Source organism: Chiloscyllium plagiosum, unplaced genomic scaffold (genome assembly GCF_037043375.1).
Source record: "Chiloscyllium plagiosum isolate Xiang-an unplaced genomic scaffold, Cpla_swu_hap1 HiC_scaffold_36, whole genome shotgun sequence".
Taxonomy (NCBI): Eukaryota; Metazoa; Chordata; class Chondrichthyes; order Orectolobiformes; family Hemiscylliidae; genus Chiloscyllium; species Chiloscyllium plagiosum.
Window position 1 is genome coordinate 33,107,800 of NW_028270174.1, and position 25,244 is coordinate 33,133,043.

Sequence of the window (25,244 nt, forward strand, 5' to 3'; positions counted from 1 at the left end):
CTACCAGTGTCTGGCTTGAGTAGCTTTGACAAAGGCCTGGGAATCAATATAAACAGTACAATCAAAAGAAAGTAACAATCTTAAACTAAATTCAGAAACATAATGCAAAGTGGTACCTGCATTTCAAAATTTTAAAACTTGGCCGACAATAATGAACAGTGATAGTTAAGTATTCCCCCTCTGTAAAATGAATTTCCAAAGAATCACAGTGCAACCAGTTAAATTTTGATTGATTTTGAATGTTTTTATATGCATTTTTATAAAAGTTGAGAAGATTGCCACAAATTACACACGCTAATGCTAGATGTGCACACTTATTTCATTAGATGAAAAAAAAATTAGGGTAAATATTCTAAACTGATTACTTTAAATGGTATATACAATCTTTCATCCAAGTATTTTACAGTTGCATCGTTCAGCTGGGTTTAAGCCTGGATTACACATTAAGGTAAAATATGCATGCTATTTCAGCAAAGTAAATGATGTACAGCTGCAGCATATTTATAATGATAGTTATGTGGATTCCACACTGCTACTGTCCATTCTAGCCCTCTGATTAGCAGCAGTAAATAATGTATACTGCCCAAACTTTCTTACATTCAAGTCTGAACAGATAGGAAGATCAATAGATTGTTTTCATTGGTTGTATTAGGATGCTATATCTTTAAATACAATAAATGCGTCTGATTTTGAAGATTTTCCAGTAATTTTCACAAATGTGAATAAAACCTTTCAAGATAAACCAGCAACCCACCCCTCCTGCTAAGTATAATTTAAAATAAATGACACTGTCTTAATAATTACTAAGAGCAAAACCACTTCAGCAAATGAGCACTTGTTTTTTGTAAATTTTCCACAAAAAAAATTAACATTTTACAACAGTATAATGGCATTTTAAAAATTACAAATCAATTGTAGTGCTTTACTGAAAGCACACTAAGCATAAAATAAATGAAACAAAACCAAACCCCAGTACCTCCTGAAGTGAGAAAAATCTGTTATTTTATCTTCATCTGCATAAAAAGATGCAGTAGATAATTTAAGCAGTGCAAGATATTAGTGATTCAGAAGACCATTTTTAAAAAGCTGCACAATCTCCTTTAGTTATACTTTCATTCAAGCCCAAACCATCCAAGTCACTCTGTAACAATCTCCACTAAAAATTTGTCAATAACTGTGTAACCAACTGCTTTAAACCTAAAACACACTGCATCCAGGATGATTAGATTAGATTCCCTACAGTATGGAAACAGACCTCACAACCATTTTCAACACACTGTTAATTACTGAATAATTCACTGAATTATGTCGCAACCCTGGTTATACCATCTTGGATGTAGAAGATTTTCTTTCCAGATTTTATTCTCCCTACCCAAGCAATTTCAATTGTACACTTCCCAGAAATAAATTTATGTACTCTGATATAGATATATATATAGATATATATATATATATAAAATCAATAATAACAATAGGAGGAACTGGCTGCAAAAGCACTATGGTAATGGACTAAAAAATAATTTTTCTTCTTTAAGAAGTATGAGAATCCTCATTGAAATGTAAGGCATTCCAAATTCAAATGTGTAATTTTTGCATATTGTGCAGGAATGCGTTTCTGTAAACAGTAGTTCAAGGTAATCTTGAAAATCAAAATGAGGGGTGTGACAAATTGATTAGATTCTAAATTCCTCTTCTCCAAACAGCTGGCTGAAAGCTCAAAACTTGGACTTAGTTTTTCCCACCCCAAAACTGAAAGTAATATGAATATTTTCAAGTTTTTTTTCTTTCATTGAGGCTGAGTCTAAAAAACTGGACAAGGTCCTTGAGCTTAAAATACTGATGCGATTTGTATAAGCAGGGAGATGTAATGCAGAAAGTCTATTTCTCAGGTGTTTCAGGTTCAGTGGTAGTCATGGCAGCAGTATTCTGGCTCCTATTGTCCTCAGATTTCCCAGATGATGCATCCCATTTCGAAGGGTTTGTTGAAACCTGAGACTTATTGGTGAGTAAGGGTTTAGCAGCATTTACTGGTTTACTAGAAGAGGCATTTGGTTGATGTCTTCTACGACCACTGTCATCAGCTCCAGAAGAACGTCTCTTTCGACCAACCTCATCACCAAATGGGGGCTAATAAAAAGTAATGTTTAAGAACGTTTCAATAAAGTAGAAGTATAATAACATTATGCACTAGAAAGGAAAGTTCAGAACTTTTGAGTAAAATACTAATTATCTTTCGATGCTGAAGCATGCAAGCAGAATATTTGCAAACACATTAATAGCTTCAAGATGGTCGTGTATCGTACCAACCAGATTAAAATATAGGATAATTTTCTGGCTGAAGATCAGGCTTAAGAGATCAGATAAGCAGAAACACAGTGTGCACGATTTTTCAGTTTAATGCAACAGAATATTTAAAAAAAAAAAGGTTTCAACTTCAGGCATTATAATGCTAATATTGGTCTTCATGTAGGCCTTGGGGGTGATTGAGTCAATAGTCAGTGGACTGGGACAAGGTGGTAGAAGTAGTTAATTGCATTTGTGGAACCCAAGCAAACAATCCTGAACCTCAAACACTCCACATTAAGTGAAGTACTTTCACAATAAAATTACCTATATATGGCAGGTCCTCGTAGATTACCCTGCATGCAGTTTGGCTACATTCAGGCCAAAGCAATTTTGTCAAGGCAACAGGTGTTACACCCTGTAATTGCACATGCACAAGAGACAATGCCCTTTCCAAATATGAACCCTAGACAACTTCTGTGACACCAAAACAAAATGGTGTTAGGTACAAATCCCGATTCATAATATGCACATATTAAATACATAGGCACCATGGGCCAAGATGCAACGCATTTCTAAATTTAGCCTGGACAATAGTAGGAATGGAAGATGATTGTGACCCAAGCAAGCATACATTTCCACAAAACCAATCTTCCTAGGTGACTCAATTCTATGGCGACAATTATCATTTGGAAACACATGCTGAGTGATAAACAAATGAGTTAATTATAATCACTAAGGAATTGTTCAAAATGTTTCAAAGTAACAAAGCAATCACCTTCTGTAACTAATGAAAAACAAATGCTAAATATACTCACATCAACTCTGAAGTCTTCAAGTCGCTTGAACTTACTAAGGTATTCCTGCAGTTTGGGATCAATCGGTAAATTCTTTGTTTGAGTGTATTTGAGAAAAGCCCAGAATTTTTCCAATCCATAGAGTTGGCCTGAAAGCGAAGCACTCAAAAGTCAGTATTTGGATCGAAAATGATTCAGTTGTAGTACAAGACTACTAAAATTTCTTCATAGGAACTGAATGCTGAGTCATTTTCATGTGATCAATAAATCTTCTATTCTTACCATTTGTATTTGTGAAATGCTTTCTAAAAGTAATGAATTTCTGCTGTAATGTAACCACAGATTACGTACAGAAAGCTAGGTATTAGTTGGTATTTATTATTTTGGACTGACAGTTACCTGCTTCATAGTCTTTTACAGTTTCTTCTTGGAAATCTTTGAATATATCATGTCGAAATCTTCTTTCGAGTCCATAACTGTAAAATCTAAACAGGCACTCCAACCCATACCTGTAAAAATTAAAAACCAAAGGGGAATGATAAAAGGAAACAAGTCAAATATTCTAAACTTAACACAATAAAAAAAGTTCGACTAGCAGTACAGCACCACTGCTTCAAATGTTGCATTCATTCTGACAGTAATTATTAAAAATCTTAATCTTGTATTATTCACTTATTTGGTTCATACAAGTCAAGTTTAGCTTACATTTTATCGAGTGGGAAGGGTTTGGAGGGATATTGGCCAGGTGGGACTAGATTGGGTTGGGTATCTGGTCGGCATGGACAGGTTGGACCGAAGGGTCTGGTTCCATGCTGTCCATCTCTGCGACTCTATGACTAAGGGGAGTAGAGTCAACCCTGGTAACTATAGACTTATGAGCCTTACTTCAGTTGTGGGTAAATTGTTGGAATAGGTTATAAGAAATATGATTTACCATCTAGAGAGGAATAAGTTGATTAAGGAAAGTCAACACTGTTTTGTTTAGTGTAGGTTGTCCCTCACGAACCTTGAATTCTTTGAGAAGGTGGATGAGGGTAAGGTGATTCATGTGGTGGATATGGATTTCAGCAAGGTGTTTGATAAGGATCCCCATGGTAGGCTATTGCATAAAATACAGAGGCATGAGACAGAGGGTGATTTAGTAGTTTGGATCAAAAATTGGCTAGCTGATAGAAGACAGAGAGAGGTGGTTGATGGGAAATAGTCATCCTGGAGTTCGGTTACTCGTGGGGTACCGCAAGGATCTGTTTTGGATCCATTGCTGTCTGTCATTTATATAAATGACCTGGATAAGGGCGTAGAAGTATGGGTTAGTAAATTTGCGGATGACACTAAGGTCGGTAGAGTTGTGGATAGTGATTAAGCATGTTGTAGGTTACGGAGAGACATAGATAAGGTGCAGAGCTGGGTTGAGAAATGGCAAATAGGTTTAATGCAGAAAAGTGTGAGGTGATTCACTTTGAAACGAGCAAAAAGAATGCAGAGTATAGGGCTAATGGTAATATCCTTGGTAGTGTAGATGAGCAGAGAGATTGCTGTGCCCAGGTACATAGATCCTTGAAAGTTGCCATCCAGTTGATAGGATTGTTAAGGCGGCATACGCTGAGTTGGCTTTTATTGGTAGACGGATTGAGTTTCAGAACTAGGAGATCATGCTGCAGCTGTACAAAAGAATGGTGCAGCCACATCTGGAGTTTTGCATACAGTTCTGGTCACACCATTATAGGAAGGATGTGGAAACTTTGGAAGGGGTTCAGAGGAGATTTACTAGGATGTCACCTGGTATGGAGGGAAGGTCTTAGGAGGAAAGGCTGAGGGGACTTGAGGTTGTTTTCAGTAACAAGGAGGATGATGAGGGGCGACTTAAGCGAGACGCAAGATAATCAGAGGGTTAGATACACTGGACAGTGAGTCTTTTTCCTTGGATAGCAATGGCTAGCAAGAGACAGTTTTAAATTGAGAGGTAGTTTCTTTACTCCGTAGTAGGGGTGTGGAACACAGCCTGCAACAGTAGTAGACTCGCCAACTTTAAGGGCGTTTAAATCATCGTTGGATAGGCATATGGATGAGAATGGAATAGTATTGGTTAGATGGGCTTCAGATTGGTTCCACAGTTCAGCGCAACATCGAGGGCCAAAGGGCCTGTACTGCGTTGTAATGTTCTATATTCTAATGTTCCATGGTAACCTTCTTTGTTATCCATGAACCTACAACTTTGGTATCACCTGCAAACTTGCATACTATACCTCCTGTGTTCACATTCAAATAGTTTATATAAATGATGAAAAGAGGTGGACCCAGCACTGATCCTTATGGCACACCATTAGTCACAGGCCTCCAGGCCAAAAGGCAACCCTCCACCACCAACCTCTGTCTTCTACCTTCAAGCCAGTTCTGCATCCAAATAGCTAGTTCTCCATGTATTCCATGTGGTCTAATATTGCTAACCAGTCTACCATGAGGAACCTTATCAAACGCCTTACTGAGGTCCATATAAATCAGGTTCTTCACACTGCTCTCATCAATCCTCTTTATTACTTGAGTCATAGAGATGTACAGCATGGAAACAGACCCTTCAGTCCAACTCGTCCATGTCGACCAGATATCCTAACCTAATCTCATCCCATTTGCCAGCACTTGGCCCGTATCCTCTAAACCATTCCTAATCATATACCCATTCAGATGCCTTTTAAATATTGCAATTGTAGCACCCTCCACCACTTCCTCTGGCAGTTCATTCCACACACGCACCACACTCTTGGCATTAAGGTTCCTTTTAAATTTTTTCCCTCTCAGACTAAACCTATGCCCTCTAGTTCTGAATTCAGCCACCCTAGGGAAAAGACCTTGTTTACTTATCCTATCCATGCTCCTCCTGATTCTTCAAAATAAAAAGATCAAGTTACAGAGACTTAATTTCCCATGCACAAAGCTTGCTTGCTAACTTTGTGCTCCTTTTACAAGACATGCCTTTTTAAAAATTCTGATTTGCTGTTTATAAAACCAAAGTGAACAGCATCACACATTCTACTCTCCTCTCCCACCTCTCATCCCCAATCATCAGCCATCTTGTTGCCAACTCACGTAATCTAGCTATTTCTTTGCAGCTATGTCCTTCTCTCAGCATATATTTTCATCTAAATTTGGATAATAAACAAACTTGGACACATTACTTTTAGACTCCATTTCTTCATTCTCCATGAAAATGTCCCCTGTCCCCTGCCTCTAAAGGATGATTTATTTTAGATACACTCTTCCCTAATACGCTTGGCTAATTTACTTCCATTCTTCTCCACCCATTTATCAAGTAGTTTTTAGTTTCCCTTAGGTGGCTTTAAAAACATTCCCAATTTATTCAAAGTTTGTGCAAAGATTTGTAGCTCGGGTGCTCGTTGCTGTGGTTCTGTTCGCCGAGCTGGAAGTTTTTGTTGCAAACGTTTCGTCCTCTGGCTAGGCGACATCATCAGTGCTTGGGAGCCTACATTCGTTTTGCTCTACATTGTTAGGGTATACAGGAAAGCCACACACAGACCAAGTCCTAAACTATGAAAGTAACCACCCCAACACACACAAACGAAGCTGCATCAGGACACTATTCAAAAGGGCCACAACACACTGCAGTACACCAGAACTGCAAAAAGAAGAGGAGGAACACCTATACAAGGTATTCGCCAAAAACGGATACCCGCGCAACTTCATCAACAGATGCCTAAGAGAAAGACCACGGAACGAGGACATACCACAACCAAAAGGACTAGCAACACTACCATACATCAGGAGCATCTTGGAACTGACAGCCAGACTACTGCGACCCCTAGGACTCATAACGACACACAAACCAACAGCCACGCTCAGACAACAACTTACCAGAACGAAGGACCCGATACCCAACATGAGCAAAACTAATGTAGTGTACAAAATACTATGCAAGGACTGCACAAAACACTATATAGGACAAACAGGAAGACAGCTAACAATCCGCATACATGAACATCAACTAGCCACGAAACGACACGACCAGCTATCCTTAGTAGCCACACAAGCAGACAACAAGCAACATGAATTCAACTGGGACAACACTACTATCATAGGGCAAGCCAGACAGAGAACAGCCAGGGAATTCCTAGAGGCATGGCATTCATCCACAAACTCCATCAACAAACACATCGACCTGGACCCAATATACCAACCACTACAGCGGACAGCTGAAACTGACAACCGGAAGCGGCAGGGACAGACCACTATAAACACCGGAGGAAACATCAAAGAAGCGCTTTGCAGGAGGCTCCCAAGCACTGATGATGTCGCCTAGCCAGGGGACGAAACGTTTGCAACAAAAACTTCCAGCTCGGCGAACAGAACCACAGCATTCCCAATTTATTTAATGCAAAAACCAAAACAACCGTCAACTTCCCTAGAAAGCCAGGATGGATCCTGCTTCCTAATTCTACCCATCTGCAGTGAAATGCATTTTGTGAAAACTTTACAGGACTTTAAGCAGGGCTTATACTCACTAAACTTTAGCAGAAGCAATAAGTGATGTCATTGAAACAAAAGAAAGATCGATGCCAACGGCACTGTAAGTGTTAAGAGAGAAAAAGAAAGAGAGAGAGAGAGAGAGAGAGAGAGAGAGAGAGAGAGAGAGAGAGAGAGAGAGAGAGAGAGAAAGAACAGGATAGAGAGAAAGAGAGAGGAAAAAAAACTCTAGGAGTCAGGAAGCACGGTTTAGAAATAAGAGGTCCATTTATAGAGACTAAGTGGAATATCTTTCATGCCTTTGGATTTCTCTTTTCGAGCAGGCAACGGAGGCTGGGTCATAGAATGCACTCAAGGCTCAATGGACAGATTTTTGACAGACAAGGGAGTAATGGATTTAGGAGCAGAAAAGCAGCAGAGTTAAAACCACAATCAGACCAACCACAATCTTCTAATACTGTGATTTGAGTCCAGTTGATACATTTATCAGATAAGTCAGATCCCAGACAGGAAGCTGGCTTGAATGTCAAAAGTGGTCTCTTACAAGTATAAGGAGGCATTGCTGCAGCTTTTTCTTCAACAATAAAACAAGTTTATTAATAAAAAGATACAATAAACCAAACCATCTTATAATATAATATAAATTCAAATATCTTTAAATACACTGTAAAAGTATAAATCCAATATACTCCTTTGTATTCACACCAGAGTCCCAGATTCCAACACCCCTGGAGTTTTGAATCACTTGTGACTCCTCCTACAGATAGCTCCAGAAAGAAGCTGTCACACACCTGTTTAAACGTATTCAGTTTGAAGTAACCTCTTTTTATCCCAGCTCTTACAGTCTAGGACTAACACCAACTTATCATTCAAAAGTCACACTATATCCTTCCCTTCTTGGGAACCCATGTCAACACAACCATCCTGTTCTATGGACTTCATAAGACTGTTCTACAAAGGTCTCCTTCTAAGCTACAGATGTCTCCCTTAAGCTTTAAAATAAAAAGGCCAGAAGTCACTCACAAACCATAAGGCCTCACTACTTACCTTGTTGGGTTGCAAAACACTCTAAAATTTAAAATAGTTGATTAGTGGTTCACAAAACTCAAGTTAGGTGTCAAAATATTTTTTTTTAAAATCACGTCTATAAAAAGTTCAGTTAATTATTAACTTAGACAGAAGACCCACGAGTTATCTACTCAAAATACCACCCAATAGCAACCCAAACATACAAAAATTAATCCTACAATTTACATTACAAGTGGATTAGGCTCAAGGGTCAAATGGCCTACATGTCTTTGTTATGTTCTGTTCTTGGCATTACAATCCTACACTTTAAAGGCAGATACACTTTTTCTGTTGTCTCTGAAGTGGTGTAAATCCTGGAATATTTCCACCTTAAAATTTCCAAATATCCTTTCATTTGAACAGCCACGGTCAGTTTCTGTACTGGCTGGTTTAAGAAAAGCCCATCCTCTAGAAAGACTCCCAACATTCCCCAGTGCTGTGCTAGTGCCCTGCTTGGGCATAATTCCCAGTTCCACAAATGTAGTTGTTTCTCATATGAATCACCACAACATTCACAGCAAGTTCTTCACAAGCCACAAGGAGACATCTCTAACCTCGATACCAGGCAGGCAATACTTCTGAGCTGCATAGAACAGTATGCAACCCTCTAACTAAAAATGTTATTTTCGCTGTCACATTTACTTCCTCTCAATTAAACAGTCTTCTGTGATGTGATCAATTTGTCCATCCATCCACACAGGTAACAAATACTTTGTTATTTAAATGCTTGCCAAAAGGAACTGAATCGGTGATCTCCAATTCATGCCTGACTCACATTTGTATACCTTCCTTTATAAAATTACTAACAAAGTTCAACGGTGGCTCAGTGGTTAGCACTGCTGCCTCACAGTACCACGGTCCCAGGTTCGATTCCAGCCTCGGGTGACTGTCTGTGTGGAGTTTGCACGTTCTCGGAGTGTCTGCATGAGTTTCCTCCGGGTGCTCCGGTTTCCCCCCCCACAGTCCAAAAACGTGCAGGTCAGGTGAACTGGCCATGCTAAATTGCCCATTGTGTTAGGTGCATTAGTCAGAGGGAAATGGGTCGGGGTGGACTGGTTGGGCCAAAGGGCCCGTTTCCACACTGTAGGGAATCTAATCTAATCTTAACCAAAGTGACTACTTGACTTTCGCCCAGGTAACGCTTCCTCCTATGTCCCATAACAGATTACAGTTTGGACTCAAGTTCAGCAACAATGTCTAAGTTGAGTTGCTGACATTTACCAAGTGTACAGATTCCAATTACTTCCACAAACTCCACAACCCAAACAAACAGTCTATTTGTATTATTTAACTAGTTACTAACTTGTACTGCTTCTTCATAGTGTCTTCAGCTTAGCTTCCTCCCTAAATCTCTTCCAACCTAATCATTTTGATTGAGCTTCTGCTAACCTGCTCCAATACTGCATTACAGTCACAATTTTGGTTTTGCTAAACAACTGTCTTGTACCTTGGGGTGTTGTATTATCTAAATGAATATTAAAAAATATAAATTTGTTGTGAGGACAAAAATCTTTCATTTTATCTGAATTAGGAAGAATTTCCATCTTTTAGTCCAGTTTTGTTCTTCATATTCAACTATTCACTGCTGATTATACCTGTAATTGTCTTTTGCATCCTCAAGGGACAGCTGTTTAAATTCTTCATACATTTTCCTGTTGAAGTGATCTCTGAGAAAAAAGGACCAGAAACGGAACAGGGTGTTCATTTCCTGGGACTGTCCAATTCCTATTCTCTTCCTCTCTGAAAAGGAAATGTTATGCAATTAGATCTGTACCATTCCAAACACCTTGTGATTTTTCTGAATCGTTTAAAGAGTGTGTGAAGTGCATTCAAATGTCACTTAAGAAATAGAAGTAGGAGACCATTCTGCTCATTGCGCCTCCTCAGTCATTCACCAAGATCATGGTTGATGTTCTAATTCAACACAATTTTTCTTCACTAACCCCAAATCCCTTGATATTTTTAACGTGGAAATCTACTGGTCTCAGTCTTGAACATACACAATGAACCAAGCCTAACACTTTAGCTTTAAACTGGCTATGATGCAGCTTTGCAACTTATGATTTATATTCAGTACAAAACACCGATTACAGACATCTACATTTGCCTGTTTCCTAGCTGTCTTACCTCGTTCAGTAGGTAATTAATTGTTAATCAGTAGTTAGTTGCACAAGTTGATGACATCTGAAGGTTATTTAGATTGAGAACAGACGAAATAGATAATTATTCTGACCCATTAGGGAACATTTTTAAAACTAGACAATAAAAATTCATCCCTCGTTGTCTGGAGCTTGAAAATAACCCATTTGATATTCAGATGTCTTTTGAATCCCAGAAAGAGTTGTACTTTATTTTGTAATCAACATCATTTGGTCTCACAAAAGAAGAATTAAGTTCCTGCATAGCATTTCACTCAGATTCAACAGTCACAAGCTTTACGCATGTCAGAAATGAAGTACTATGGAGTTAACCTACTTCAGTACTCTTTCTGAATTTTTATAAATAAATTTGATTTGTTAGGGCTGAAGAGCATCCTTCACATAATATGTTTTACCTTGAGCAGTGCATGTGTGATGGACAACCTAAGAATTCTTCTGGTGGATAATCCTATGAAAAAGGATAGTTTAGTGCTATGTAATGCTACTTTATTCATGACAAGCCAAATGGTTCATGCTTTAGCTCATTGAAATTTTCTTTTGCAATGCATAGAAGTCAAATTCAAGAGAAAACCAGAACTATAATGACGAGATTCTACAGAGGAACAGTTCAGCAAATTTCAATCAAAACACTATGGAACTGGGAATCATGATTGCCTAGCTATTCTCAATTAGGAGTAAGGGAGACACAGCTACCTGAAACAGAAAAGAGGCAGCAAGTCAAAGTCATGGTCTTGTTCTTGTCAGGGCTGCAATCAAGAAACCAAACTAACGTAAAGGAACACCAACATATAAAATATGAGAAAATGGCACTGATAGATGGGACTGTGGCTGGCATGGAGATGCAGCTGGAGCTGTTAACTGTCAACCTTAGATAGCCAATTAACCACTGTTATTTTCCATTATGAACTTTATCTGTTTCCTCACTTGGACTACATTCTCTAGGTCGCGTCTGTAAGGGTATTTCCACATGGGTGATGCATACCTTACATTAACAGCACATGTGGCCAAAGAAGCTCTCCCTGGCCAATCTACATAAATTGAATGAGTGTCCATATTAGTGTTCATATATCAGCTCAATAGATTTCTGGGAGATAGCATAATATTCCATCTAAATTTAGAATTTTAAATTTGATTCATTCTCAACAGCTCTGATATTCTTATTTCACTCCCCACTACTTTCACCACTGTAAACACATTCCTTCTGACTCCTCGTAGTGCTGGTGTAAGTTATTAACACATATACATGGAAATTCATTGAGTTTCTTTTTGATTTGATAAAGTCCAGTGTACCTCAGTTTTAGTGGTTCACTACAGACCAGTAACAATACTAATACCTTGTTTTCAATGACAAATCCACTTTCGCTTTACTTGTTTGTTGCATGATTATCTAATGCTCTTTGGCCAACTCACACGCTTTGGCTAATTAGTTACAGTAACGCAAAACATTTTGGAAGTTTGGTTTGAAGCTTTGGCTCAATTCTTTAAGGGATCCTCTAACCTCATGTCCCCATATTAGTTTGAAAGGGCTTAATCCTGTAGACTCATTAGGGATATCTTTAATTGCCAACTACAAGAAAATGCATTGTTTCCAATCATTACGATATTCTGAAAACAGGCTGAAACCTGGTCTTTAAAGTTTGATACCATCTTTCTTCTAGTGCACCTTGCAACTATGAATGAAAATAAATTGTTTATTCCTAAACTATTATTTATTTGAATATATGATTGAAAATTCAACCTTGATCAATTGTATTGCCTGACGTATCACAAGTATGAGAATCATTCCGGTGCAGAAGGCATCAAGTTAGTCTTATCATCTTTGCCTTTTTCTAGTAACCTTGCACATTATTTCTATTTAAATAATCAAATACCTTTGTGAATGTCTCAAATGAACCTGCATCTATGATACTTCCAGGCAGCATATTCCATCATTTCCCACTTGAAAAGTTTGTCCTCCTATCACATTTATTTCTTTCACCAATTGCTTCATGAGCAGGAAAAGTTTATCTATTTCTGTTCAGATCTCTCATGACTTTTAAAATAAACTTCAATTACTCTTTGCTTTTCCCTCTAGGAAAATCACCCCACTTCTTCAATCTACCTCAACTAAAATGTTTATCATCCTTGAAATTATTCTTCCAAATCTCTTTTACACTTTTTCCAATAAAGTGCTTTAACAGTACCCCAACTGAGTTTTAGTGTTTTATACAGGTGCAGCATAATGGTCACTCTTGTACTCATGCAAGTATAATAAATCCCAGAATACTGTATGCATTAACTGCACCTGTCCTACCACCTTTAATGATTTGTGTACATATACACCTTACTCTCTCTGCTCCTGCATGTCAGGGTCATCCCCTTTACAATGTAACTCCATTTTCATTTGCGACAATGCTGTCACTTCAAGGTTATTTGGTCCTTGGGTTTTGTTTTTAAAAAAAGGTCACAAAGGCAGGGGTACCAAGGGGTCTAGGAAGAGCCTAGTTTAACAGTGGCAGGGGAGTGGCCAGTTCTCCCAGATCAGTTTTTTTTTCTAGTTTGGTTTAGCTGTGGCATTCAAATGATGCTGGAGTTCAGGAAGGTTGCAAACTTCAAATGATTCCTGATTCACTTTCTCTCTGATATCTCTTTGGATGCTGTTCCCTCCTGCCTTTTTCAATTTACCTTTTTGCCAAGGGATCTGTTTCTAGGATGTTAATGGATTGTTTCTTAGTTAAGTTGATGCATCAGGTCGATTAGGTTTTCCAATAATTACATTAGTTAAAACAGGAAATCAGAATTTGGAATATAGTGTTTAAATAATTTCTGTTTTGCTTAAAGTCAAGTGGTTTGACCAGCTGCATCACACCTGGAATATCCATTTCACATCTATCTCTAAAATAAGAAAAAGTTAGGGTCTCGGCTACCTCCTTAACATATTTTATCGGAGTCTGGCCTGGTCCATAACATACTCTCACAAATCACCTCTTGTTTCTCTGCATTTAACTTAATTGGCCACCCACCCATCAACTTATCAATGTCCGTTTGATATTCTATACCAAACTTATCAAGTTCACAATATTTGGAAATTGATGCCTGCACTCCAAGATATAGGTTATGAATGTAAATTAGGAACTATTTCACTACCATTTTGCTGTTGTTTTTCACTCAGGAAATGTTTTTGAAACACTCATGACTCTCAAAAGACATCAGTTTCATCATATCTTTATGTAATCCTGACCAGTAAAAAAGTTATTCTAGTTTACCTTGCATTTTCCTAATACTCAAGTGACCTATCTTTGGAATTTGGAGAGTCACTTATAAATTTTGTTAGAACATCCAATGTGAACTACTTGCTGATATACTAACACCAATTTGGCATGAGCAGATAGTTAAGGCTATCACAGTTACTTCATTAACACTCTTGAACAGCAACTTTCAACCTAATACTGATTCTGATCCAGTTTCAGAGTAAACGGTTTGATAAAGTTCTGTCAACTCAGGATGGGTTTATTACTTCTGCATTAGAGAAGACGGGCTAAACACGGTGAGAGGGGTAAGATTTAACAGAGATCTAAGGGGCAACGCTTTCCACACAGACAGTGGTGCATGTATGGAATGAACTGCAAAAGGAAATGAAGGAGGCTGGTACAATAACAACATTTAAAAGCATCTGGATGAATAGGAATAGTTTAAAAGGGATATCATGACGATGCTGCTCCTTTAACAAAGTATGTTATCAGTGGGTTTTTTTCCCCAAAGAGGGGTTGTAAAAGGTAGAGGTTCCGATTTTTCTGGGATTTGGGGTCTTTGCTTACGGCTAACAAATACTGCCTATGACAACAATCAATCAGGGAAAGGCTTTTACAATTTTTTTAAAAGTGTACAACGAACGGGGAGTGACCAGTTCTCCCAGGTCAGTTTTTTTTCCTGGTTTGGTTTGGTTTTAGTAAGCAGTCCCGAAGCTGCTGCTCTGAGAAACAGCTGCAGTGGAAAGAGGTTCCATGTTTCAGCAAATGATCCCTGATTCATCCTCTCTCTCCAATTCCACCCCCCAACCTCCCGAATCTCTCTCTGGTAAGAATCTGTGTTTGCATTTACCTTTTTTCGGCCAAGGGATGTGTTTATGGGATGTTGCAGGAAATCTGAACAGCTCTTCCTTAAGTTGTAAGGGATGTAGTGTTGGTCAGGTTTTCAAACCATTGTTAGACTAAATTCTGTTTTCTTTTGTTTGTGTTTCATTCGATGGTGCATAAATACATTCTGTTTTACTCGAAGCCAAGTGGGACGACCAGCTGCATCACTCCTGGGATATCCACCATACATCTGCTTGAAGTAACTAGAAAAGTTAGGGTCTTCAAACGTTGTGAGGGGGTCTAGCTTGGTCCATAACAACATGGAAAAAATACTGGCAAATGGGACTAGATTTGTGTGAGGATATTTGGCCGGCACAGGTAAGTTGAACTGAAGGATCTATTTCCGTGCTGGACATCTCTTTGATTCTATGTCAGACTCATTCACAATACTTCCTTCCATTTTACCGAAGTTCTTTTTCTTAAAGATTTCCTATTCCTCCCAATTCCTTGTCAATTTCCATATGGCTATTTCAAACGGGAGGGGTCATAGGCACCTATCAGAATTGCTGCTTCTCAGATCGTTGATATTTGGTGCTCATCTAAATAGATCGAATTATTACAATATTAATTTGGAATACTTCCATCATATTTTCCTCACACTCTCAGAAGTTTCTTCTAACTTCTATGAGCAAAACCACAGCAAAATCGCAGCATTGCTTTCTGTTAAAAATTGTACAAGTGCATGAATAGGCATTTAATTGATTACCTTCAGAGACAAACTCATCTGCATTAAGTTCTACCTTTTTAATGACTACACAGTGTTTGAATATTCTCCCTGAACACTAGTGGTGTACATATTCATAGTTGTGCTTATCTGGTCACTAACATTAAGATTCAAGCACCTTTTGGCAGTTCAATGTCAGCTATTTTTTAAAGGTTAATTATCTTTCAACACCATACTCTAAATTTTAGGTACTAACCAAACATTTTAGTTAAATCAAATTCTTCAGTGCAATCAGAATCATACTTTGAATTCTGCTTTCTTCCTTTACCCCAAGCTTTTCTTTCTCTCTTTGGGGTTCAATGTTTTCCATTTCCTTTCCATGTATTTCCTCTCCTCTCTTGCCATTTCAAAAATTTTAAAATATTCTCGATCCATTTTCAATTAAATCTTATCTAATTGTAGCTTTGATACATCAATTTTAGATTGCTTGGTTTTCAATTCTAAATGCTAGGTTAATCATGATACTCTCATCATCCTCACAAGATCCAGTATGACATCATCTACTCCCAAAATGTTTTAGTAACATAATCTAAAACATCTTTAAAATTCCAAACTACATAACATGTTACACGGCAATTCACATTCCTATGCCAAAAACCTGTTGGTACTTAAGGATTCATATATATCTCAAATTCAAGGATTTCTGATCCCTCATTTAAGACCCCAGTTGATATGAATACTGGGAAAATCAGGTCCTAGACCAAAGCCTGGATTGATCAACCCTAATTTGGTATTTGTGATTTATTCTAAACCACATCAGTTTGCTATTGAACATATTCTCTAGGAGTTTGTCAGTGTAATTTTTAACAAACAATACTGAATTGTTTTCCATTGGGGAAAATAGTTTGAAAGATTTTGTTACAAACACGAGAAAAGGATTCAAAACCACACACTCTCTATCCCAGCAATACCCTTACAAACGCCACAACCCAAGCAAAAGCTACCACCACATCCAGACCAAGATTTCTTGCTCAAGCTGACATAACTGTAATTAGTTTCCTTCTGACAACTTTCTGCACATTCACTAGATACTTTATCTTTAGCTGGTATCTTTCGCTGAGACACTTAAACTGCAAACTAAGCTCATTATTACATCAACCTCAGAGCAAACATGAATTTCCTGGAAACATTTTCAGCAGTTTTGCAGGATTTCATACCAAGGAGTTTAAAACTATTACCTCCACTCTCTGGCATGTAATATACAAAGACTACTTGCTTCTGGAGCTCTTTGTGTCTCTCAATCCCTGTTGCTGGGAGATTTTTTTTAAAATCCCCAAGCTTTTTGTAAAAATGCACCAAAAGATAACTAATCCAGATTTCTTCACTTCAGAGCTGTAAAACCTCATTAGAAGTCTATGTACCCAGAGACTTTGATTGGCTTCTCCATACTTAGAACACAGAACATAACAGCGCAATTAAGGCCCTTTGATCCTCGATGTTACACTGACCTGTGGAATCAATCTGAAGCCCATCTACGCCACACTATTCCATTTTCATCCATATGCTTATCCAATGACCATTTAAATGCCTTTAAAGGTGGAGAATCTACTACTGCTGCAGGCAGTGTGTTCCATGCCCCTACTACTCTCAGTAAAGAAACTATCTCTGACATCTGTCTTCTATCTATCACCACTCAATTTAAAGCTTTGTGCCCTTGTGCTAGCCAGCACCAACTGAGGAAGAAGGCTCTCACTGTCCACCATGTCTAACCCTCTGATTATCTTATATGTCTCTAAGTCACCTCTCAACCTTCTAACGAAAACAACCTCATGTCCCTCAGCCTTTCCTCCTAAGACCTTCCCTCCATACCAGGCAACATCCTAGTATATATCCCCTGAACCCTTTCAAAACTTCCATATCCTTCCTATAATGCTATGACCAGAACTGTACGCAATACCCCAAGTGTGGCTGCACCAGAGTTTTCTCCAGCTGCAACGTTACCTTGTGGCTCCCGAACTCGGTCTCTCTCTCAATAGAAGTTAACTCTGCATATGGCTTAACAGCCCTATCAAACTGGGTAGCAACTTTCAGGGATCTATGCACATGGACACCAAGATCTCTCTGCTCATCCACACTGCCAAGAATCTTACCATTAGCCCAGTACACTCTATTCCTGTTGCTCCTTATAAAAGTGAATCACCTCTCATTTTTCTGCATTAAACTCCAGCTGCCACCTCTCAGCCCAACTCTGCAGCTTATGTTTCTCTATAACCTGCAACATCCTTCAGCACTATACACAACTCCACTGACCTTAGTGTCATCCACAAATTTACTAACCCATCCTTCTATGCCCTCATCTAGGTCAGTTATAAAAATTACAAACAGCAGTGGCCCCGAAACAGATCCTTGCGGTACACCACTAGTAACTGAACTCCAGGATGAACATTTCCCATCGACCTCCACCCTGTCTTCTTTCAGCTTCTAATCCAAACCGCTAAAATCACCCTCAATCCCATGTCTCCATATTTTGTGCAATAGCCTACTGTGGAGAACCTTATCATATGCCATGTACACCACAACCACTTTTACCCTCATCCACCATCTCAAAGAACTCAATAAGGTTTGTGAAGTACGACCTACCCTTCACAAAACCATTTTAGCTATCCCTAATCAACTTCTTGGCACTAAGCTCACAACAGCCTTAAAATTATGTTTCCCGTTCATTAAAAAACATAATTAAGATTACAGTTCTACATTGTTCCTAACAACTTTTAAGCATTTGTTTGCTTACATTTCAGTGCCAATGAATGAATTCAGTGCCATTTCAAGACAAAAAGCTTAGAATTCAGTATCACTTGTAAGCAACATTAATGTGCTATTACCAAATTATAAAGCAGTCTTCTGAATTAAAACCAAGGCTACAAAACATTCAGTGGCATATACAATTACTTGTTACAACAGGTAGAAAGCAAGTATTGCTGATGCTGGCGATCAAAGTCGAGAGTGAAATGCTGGAAAAGCACAGGTCAGGCAGCATCCAAGGAGCAGGAGAATCGACATTTCATTCCTGCTGAAGGGCTTATGCCCGAAATGTCAATTCTCCTGCTCCTCGGATGCTGCCTGACCTGCTGTGCTTTTCCAGCACCACACTCTTAACTACTACTAGAACACGCAAAAACATTTTTGTCACAACTTATTTTTCTTTCTCAGCTGTACATTAGAAGTAAAAACCTTCATTAAGGGTTCATTTAAAGCTACAAAGATACCTTGAAATAAAAAAAACATTGTACAAGCCAGTAAGAAAAGAACTACTACTTTTGATGAATACATCCTTTAAATGCACTGTATTCAAAATTATCCAACCTCCTAATATATGAAATATAGGAAAATGGCTTACCGTTCAAACATCTTCGACGATATTTGTGGTAAACTTGTTGAGTGAAGCCATTTTCTCTTAAAAGCTCGTGAGAAGGATGCTGGAACTTAGGTAGAGAGTTTGGTGTACAGCCATAACTTCCAACAAATGGTGTGCCTTCTGAAGGACTGGCATTTGAACTACTAAGTGGACAAAAACAATTTCAAAGCTAGGAATGAAATTTTATTTTCCTTAACATTTTTTCACCATTATGTTTCTTATGGATATAATACTATATCTGGCTTGTAGACACACCACTTTTCTGGCAGGCATTTTGTTAGTTGCTAGTCTGCTGGTTTCCTCAGCATAACTAGTCATACATCAGCCAATCGAGCACGCGAAAACACAGAATTATAAGGACATTCAAGACTATCTTTTGCAGCAGTTGAATATTGTTTTAAACTTACACACAAAACTGGCCAAATCCCCAGATCTTGATTCCTGTTTCCAATAATTGGAACCATTTGTACCCTTCATGTTGGCTTAAAATCGACTTTTAGACCCTGGCATTGGCTTTCAACAATATCATGGTGGATCTGTCATCAACTGCCAATGTACCTAAATAACAAAAATCTAACCACCTTAGATTTGAAATCAGCCATGTTTCCGGTACTACCTGTTGACTGCAAAAGAGTTTCAAACTTTTACCATCCTGTGTACGGACGAGTATCCGAATTTCACTCCTGAAAGGTCTGGCTCCATTTTATCTTGACAATGTTCCTAATTTAAAAGTTTCCAACCTGCAGTAGTATTTTCTCACATCAGTTTTGAGAACGTTAATATCAAATCTCCCCATAACTATCCAAATTCCAGGGAATACATATCTAGTTTGTGCAGGTGCTCCTTGGAATTTACTGCTTGAAGACCAGGCATCATATTGATATATCTATGTTGAACCCCTCCAAAGACACTAAATCCTATGGTTTCCTATGCCCAGGACTTCTCTCAGTACTTCAGTTGTAATAAAGTCCTGATTAGCTGGAGTATAATCTCTAACTTTCTGAACTTTTGGCTTTTCACATATCATGGCAAGCATTATTAGTCAAGTCTCTTTGACTTCCACTGTTTCTAGATTTGCACCATTTATAAAGTTCTCTATCCTATCCTGGGTCCAAAATGATGATGTGATTTACCTGCATAGGAAATTGATTTCCTACAATTTTACTCATTCTCTTAAACCAGTTTTTCTTTTTAAATTTGCATTATTTACAGTGTTGTCTATGTTTGTCATCAGCAAACCTGAAAAGTGGTTTACCTCACTAAATAATAAATAAAGTAAATATTTTTAATCAACCAATTCAACACGTTTGACAGCTCTCCCACAGGCAGAACTTTATGGCAAACCTTCCAATCCAGAGGTAGAGACACTACCGGAAGAGCCCAAACATTGAATCTTTATTATAGACTTGCAATTTCCCTCACAAGAGATAGTAGGCTCACCAATCTATAGTTTCCTTGGTGCTCCTCTCACTATTCCTAAGAGGACACAGAAATATTTCCAATCTAAAGGACTAATTCCTGAATCAAGAATTTGTGATGATTTCAAGGAACAAGTAGGTTATTGTTACTATAAAGGAACAAAAAGAAACTTAGTTTGAAATATTTCACTTGCTATAATTGATGAATTCTTCAGATGTGATAAATATTAAACTTGTTTCAAATTAATTGTTTTTAGTACCTTGGAATTACATTAAAGTCCAACAGTGAATGACTTAAAAGGCAAACATGAAAGGGGGGGGAAAAAAACGCTCCGGAATGATTGAATTTATTTTTCCAGGACATTTTGGCAATTGGTTGGTTCCAAACAAGGGAGGTTTAGAACTTACAAAATTAGGCACAAGTAACTGCTCAGCATTATGGGTTCAAAATAAAGCTGGAATGTTATGGTTACACAAACAAATTTTGTTTGTAGACTGTTGCCTTTTACCAATTAAGTAATTTTCATTAGAACGGACATCATGACATTTGCAACTTAAATGCTGATTATTTTATAAATGTCCTAAAGAACTGCTTCAGTATTAGACTAAATTTTACAGAGGCAGTATTATAATATACATATTGTCACAAAGTAGCAATATTCAAAAACACAAGTAGATTGTGCATCAGTAATACTTTCAGTAGCATAAACAACTGAATTGTCTAAGAATTCAGTATAAATACTGAATAAAAGAGTCAATTAAATTTAACTTACTGATAATGCTATAACAAATGTTAATGTTATGTAAATATGTTACAATTATTGAACATATGGTTGTATTTTCTTCTTTCATGGACAAGTTACAAAATTGCTATTTATTCAATTGATATAAACTATCTAAACATTTTTGTAAAGTTAATGCTACAATGCAAGTAGCAGCATCACTATACAGAAGAACCTTGATTATCCACAGGACACAGGCAGGCAGTATTTCGCTCGCTTAATCGAATGCTGTTTAACAGTTGAGCTGAGCATCGGGACCTTGCGATCTTGCCGGATAATTCGATATTCGGATAATTGAATGCCAGATAATCAAGGTTCCTCTGTATTAGTTTGCAATTACATTACATTCCTAGGCTTTTTAAAATGTTTAATGTACCAGACGATTAATAAGTGATATAAACAAAAGCATTTACCTAACAGATGGTGTTCTTGGTCTGTGTTCTTTTGAATCCATAACCCAGCCAATGTGACATTCAAGTGGTGGATTTGAACTATGCCTCGTTTTTCTTTTCCTTGGTGCCTGCAAATGCAATCACCTTGGAGTTTTAAAAACTACCAATAACTTAGCTTCTGCCTCAGTAAATTACACATTACCCTCAGTGTACTCATTCACATCATGTATTTGGGCCAAGTCACTATGAGGTCAGAAAGGGCTTGAGGTAAAAAGATTATGAGGTTAAATAGGGATGTATTGCCATTGATATGGTAATAGATATGATGTTACTTGAGTTTGCAATTTAATTTCAGAATTTAATAGAACTGCCTGATGATATTAAGTGGCATCATATGTATAGTACAGGTTCTAAAAAGTTTTTCTATTTTGTGGAAGTCTTTGAATTATGAATTTCATGAGGGCTACTGTTTCCTAGGAAGTTAACTCATTTTCTAGAAGACAAAATACTGCTTGGTAATTATTACAAAAGGACTCCATAAGACGACTTAAAATGTTTTTACTTCATTATACCTATAGATGTTAAGACAATAGAGACACAAAAGAGGGGGGGAAAAATGAAGGATAGTATCCAAATTGAGATATTACATTTTCATGCCTTTCAAATGGTACAAAACTGGAATATCGCTGAAAACAAAGGGATGTTTTGTCACAGTATTTCATCTTGCACTCCATAAGATGAAGAAGTATGCCATTCATCTAGTGTGCTCCAATCTTCAATGAGATCATGGCTGATAATACTCAAACCCACTTTCCTCCCTTGTCGTCTCAATCAGACTCCCTTAAAATATTTTTAAAAACGTCCATTTCAACCTTGAATATACTTAAGGAGCTAGCCTCAACACTCCTCTAAAATAAAAGAATTCCACAGATTCATTATTCTCAGAAGCTTTCTCCTCATTTCTGTCTTAAATGGGCAACACTTTACTCAGATTATACTTTCTGGTCCTAGACTCTTCCCACAAGAGTACACAACATTTCTGCATTTACCCTAAGAATCTTGTATGTTTCAATCAAGTTGCCTCACATTCTAACTTCCAAAGAGGGCAGGTTCAGCCTAATCAATCTCTTGCCATAAGACAGTCCCTCCATATCTGGTATTAACCTGGTGAACTTTCTTTGGACTGTCACCAATATCAGTGTATCGTTTCTTGGATATAGGGGCCCTACCTATCAGTATTCCATTTGTGATCTGACTGGTGCTTAGTCTAGTTTAGCAAGACCTCCTACTTTTATACTTCACTCTTTTAGAAATAATAGAAATTTGTCTTCCCTATTACTTGGATTCTAGCTTTTCGTGATTCATGGAAAAAGACTTCTATATACCTCTTTCTGTAGCTTTCTGCATTTAAAATAATATTAAGCTCCTCTATCTTTTCTTGAAGAGGAAAACCAACTTGCACTTTCCACTTTACCAAAGAGGAAAGTGCAGATTGGTTAGCAAGTTGTCTTTTTTCCAGCAATAATCAACGTTATATTATTCTAGACCCTGGTGCAATGATACAATACATGCTACTCAAGGAAAATTCAGGAAAATTTGGATTTGATGAATGATCTTAAATAAAAAAATTTGACGAATAAATAGCATTTTAAAATTTAAATGAGCACTCAAGTGATGCATAAGCATTAAAAAGCAAGATTTTCACTGTCTTAAAATATGGAGAGACTTTGCACCAAAAATGCCATATCTTTCCACTTTATTGTGTTTCTAGCCAGAAAAGGATAAATATTTATTGTACCTCAATGTCTAAAGGCCTTCCTTCTTTGACGACAGGATAAAATCGTGGTGTCTTACTGGGATCTTGTAGCCTAGGTGTACGTGGAGTCTTTGGGGTTCTGGCTGGACATGCTGGAGATTCTGGTACAGTTGTAGGTAAAGAACGGGCTAGGTTTGATGATGGTGGCTCTGCAACACCAAACAGCTTGTTGGCTAACTCTTCAGCATAATCTGTCAGACACAAGTAATTCAAAATTTGTCTCAACACATATTTTAAATAGTAGCCATGTTTTTCTTCAGATACAGAAATGCTTAAAATCAGGCTTCATTGTCTTTTACATTCTGGTCTTGGAGGTATAGAGATGTACAGCATGGTCCAAATTGTCCATGCTGACCAGATATACTAAATTAATTAGTCCCATTTGGCAACATCCCACTAAGCCCTTCCTATTCATGTATCCACCCTTTTAAAATGTTGTAATTATAGCAGCCTCCACTATTTCCTCTAGAAGCTCATTCCATACACATGCTACTCTCCACATGAAAAATTTACCTCTTAGGTCCCTTTTAAACCTTTCCCTTCTTACCTTAAATTCATGGGTGAATGTTCATAAATTCTCAGCTATGTACTTCAAAATATGTAATAATGGTACTTGATCAATATCTTAAAGTCAAGGATCAAAAGGGAGACTGGCTGGCATTCAGGCAATGTTTGTAAATTTTAACCATATTCAGTTTTAAGAATACAGTTTACTTATGCTTCATCAACTCTGAGCATGATTTTTTTTTAATTCATTGGATGAGGGCAACTGGTTAGGCAACATTAATGCCCATCCCTAACTGCCCAAAGGACAGCTAAGAGTCAACCACATTGCTGTGGGTCTGGAGTCACATCTTGGCCATACCAGAGAAGGATGGCAGATTCCACCCTATAAGGGATTAGTAAATCAAATGGGTTTTTACAACAATTGAAAATGGATTCACAGATATCATTGGACTCAATTCCAGGTTTTTTTAAGAATCAAATTCAAATTTGAATCCCAGGTCACTATCTCAAATACCTCAATTTTCTCAGCTCACTCTTCTCTAAAGTCCCTCATGGCGACAAGCAGTCTTATTAACCTTTTCTACATCAGCTAAAGCTTTTCCATCCTAAACTATTGCAATCAGCAGATGCTGAGCCAGTGTTCAATAACGTTTAATTGCAACTTGCATATTTTTCTACTCAATAACAACTGAAGCAGCCTATGATCTAGACCATTTTCAAAAAAGTCCGTAGGATAGTGTCATCACTGGCAAGGGCAATATTTGTTACTCACTCCTAATCCCACAAACTGAGTAGTTTGCTGTGCCCTTTCTAGGGTCAATTAAGAGTCAAATCATATTGCTATAGGCCTGCAGTCAGATCAAGGCCAATCAGGTAAGAATAGCAGAATTATTTCCATATGGGACATAATGAATCATATTTTTGAATGATAAACTAATGGCAGCAACAGTCACTATGAAACAGATTCTAGACTTCATTAATTTATTTTAAGTCCCACCATGGTATGATCTGAACCTATGAAACCTAGAACCTTGGCCTGGGCCTTGGAATTACTAGTTTAGTAACATTATCATTGCATCACTGTGTCCTGCTTCAACTACCCTTTTGATGTGCCCTGAAACCGTTCAACGTGCATACATACTTCCAGGTTTCTCTGTTCCTGCTGCTCTTTTAGAATTTTATCCTTTAGTTCACATTGCCTTTGCTTTTTCCTCTTACCAAAATGTATCACATTGTGCTAATGTGACCTTTATTCTCATGGCTGCAGTGTCACTGACAGTGTATTACGGTACTTTATCAAACATCTTTTGCAAGTGTTTCCAAACACCACATCAACACCCTCAGAAACTCTT

At 37.8% G+C, this 25,244-nt stretch overlaps 1 protein-coding gene across 4 annotated transcripts in view; it reads right to left on the reverse strand.

Moving 5' to 3' along the window:
* Nucleotides 1–218: 218 nt before the first annotated feature.
* LOC122539387 (la-related protein 1B-like) overlaps nt 219–25,244 on the reverse strand; it is a 114,393-nt gene continuing 89,367 nt past the window's right edge. For 2 of the 4 annotated variants that reach the window (XM_043674172.2, XM_043674175.2), the window contains exons 14-20: nt 23,368–23,576; nt 21,591–21,697; nt 18,960–19,120; nt 10,220–10,364; nt 3,480–3,589; nt 3,102–3,229; nt 219–2,127 (exon numbers count right to left, since the gene is read on the reverse strand). In XM_043674172.2, the coding sequence (XP_043530107.2) occupies nt 1,879–2,127; nt 3,102–3,229; nt 3,480–3,589; nt 10,220–10,364; nt 18,960–19,120; nt 21,591–21,697; nt 23,368–23,576 (1,109 nt within the window). In that variant the 3' untranslated portion in view covers nt 219–1,878. Of the gene's footprint in view, nt 2,128–3,101; nt 3,230–3,479; nt 3,590–10,219; nt 10,365–14,863; nt 15,089–18,959; nt 19,121–21,590; nt 21,698–23,367; nt 23,577–25,244 lie in introns of those variants that run through there. The other 2 variants (XM_043674174.2, XR_015753331.1) reach the window with 2 other exon arrangements.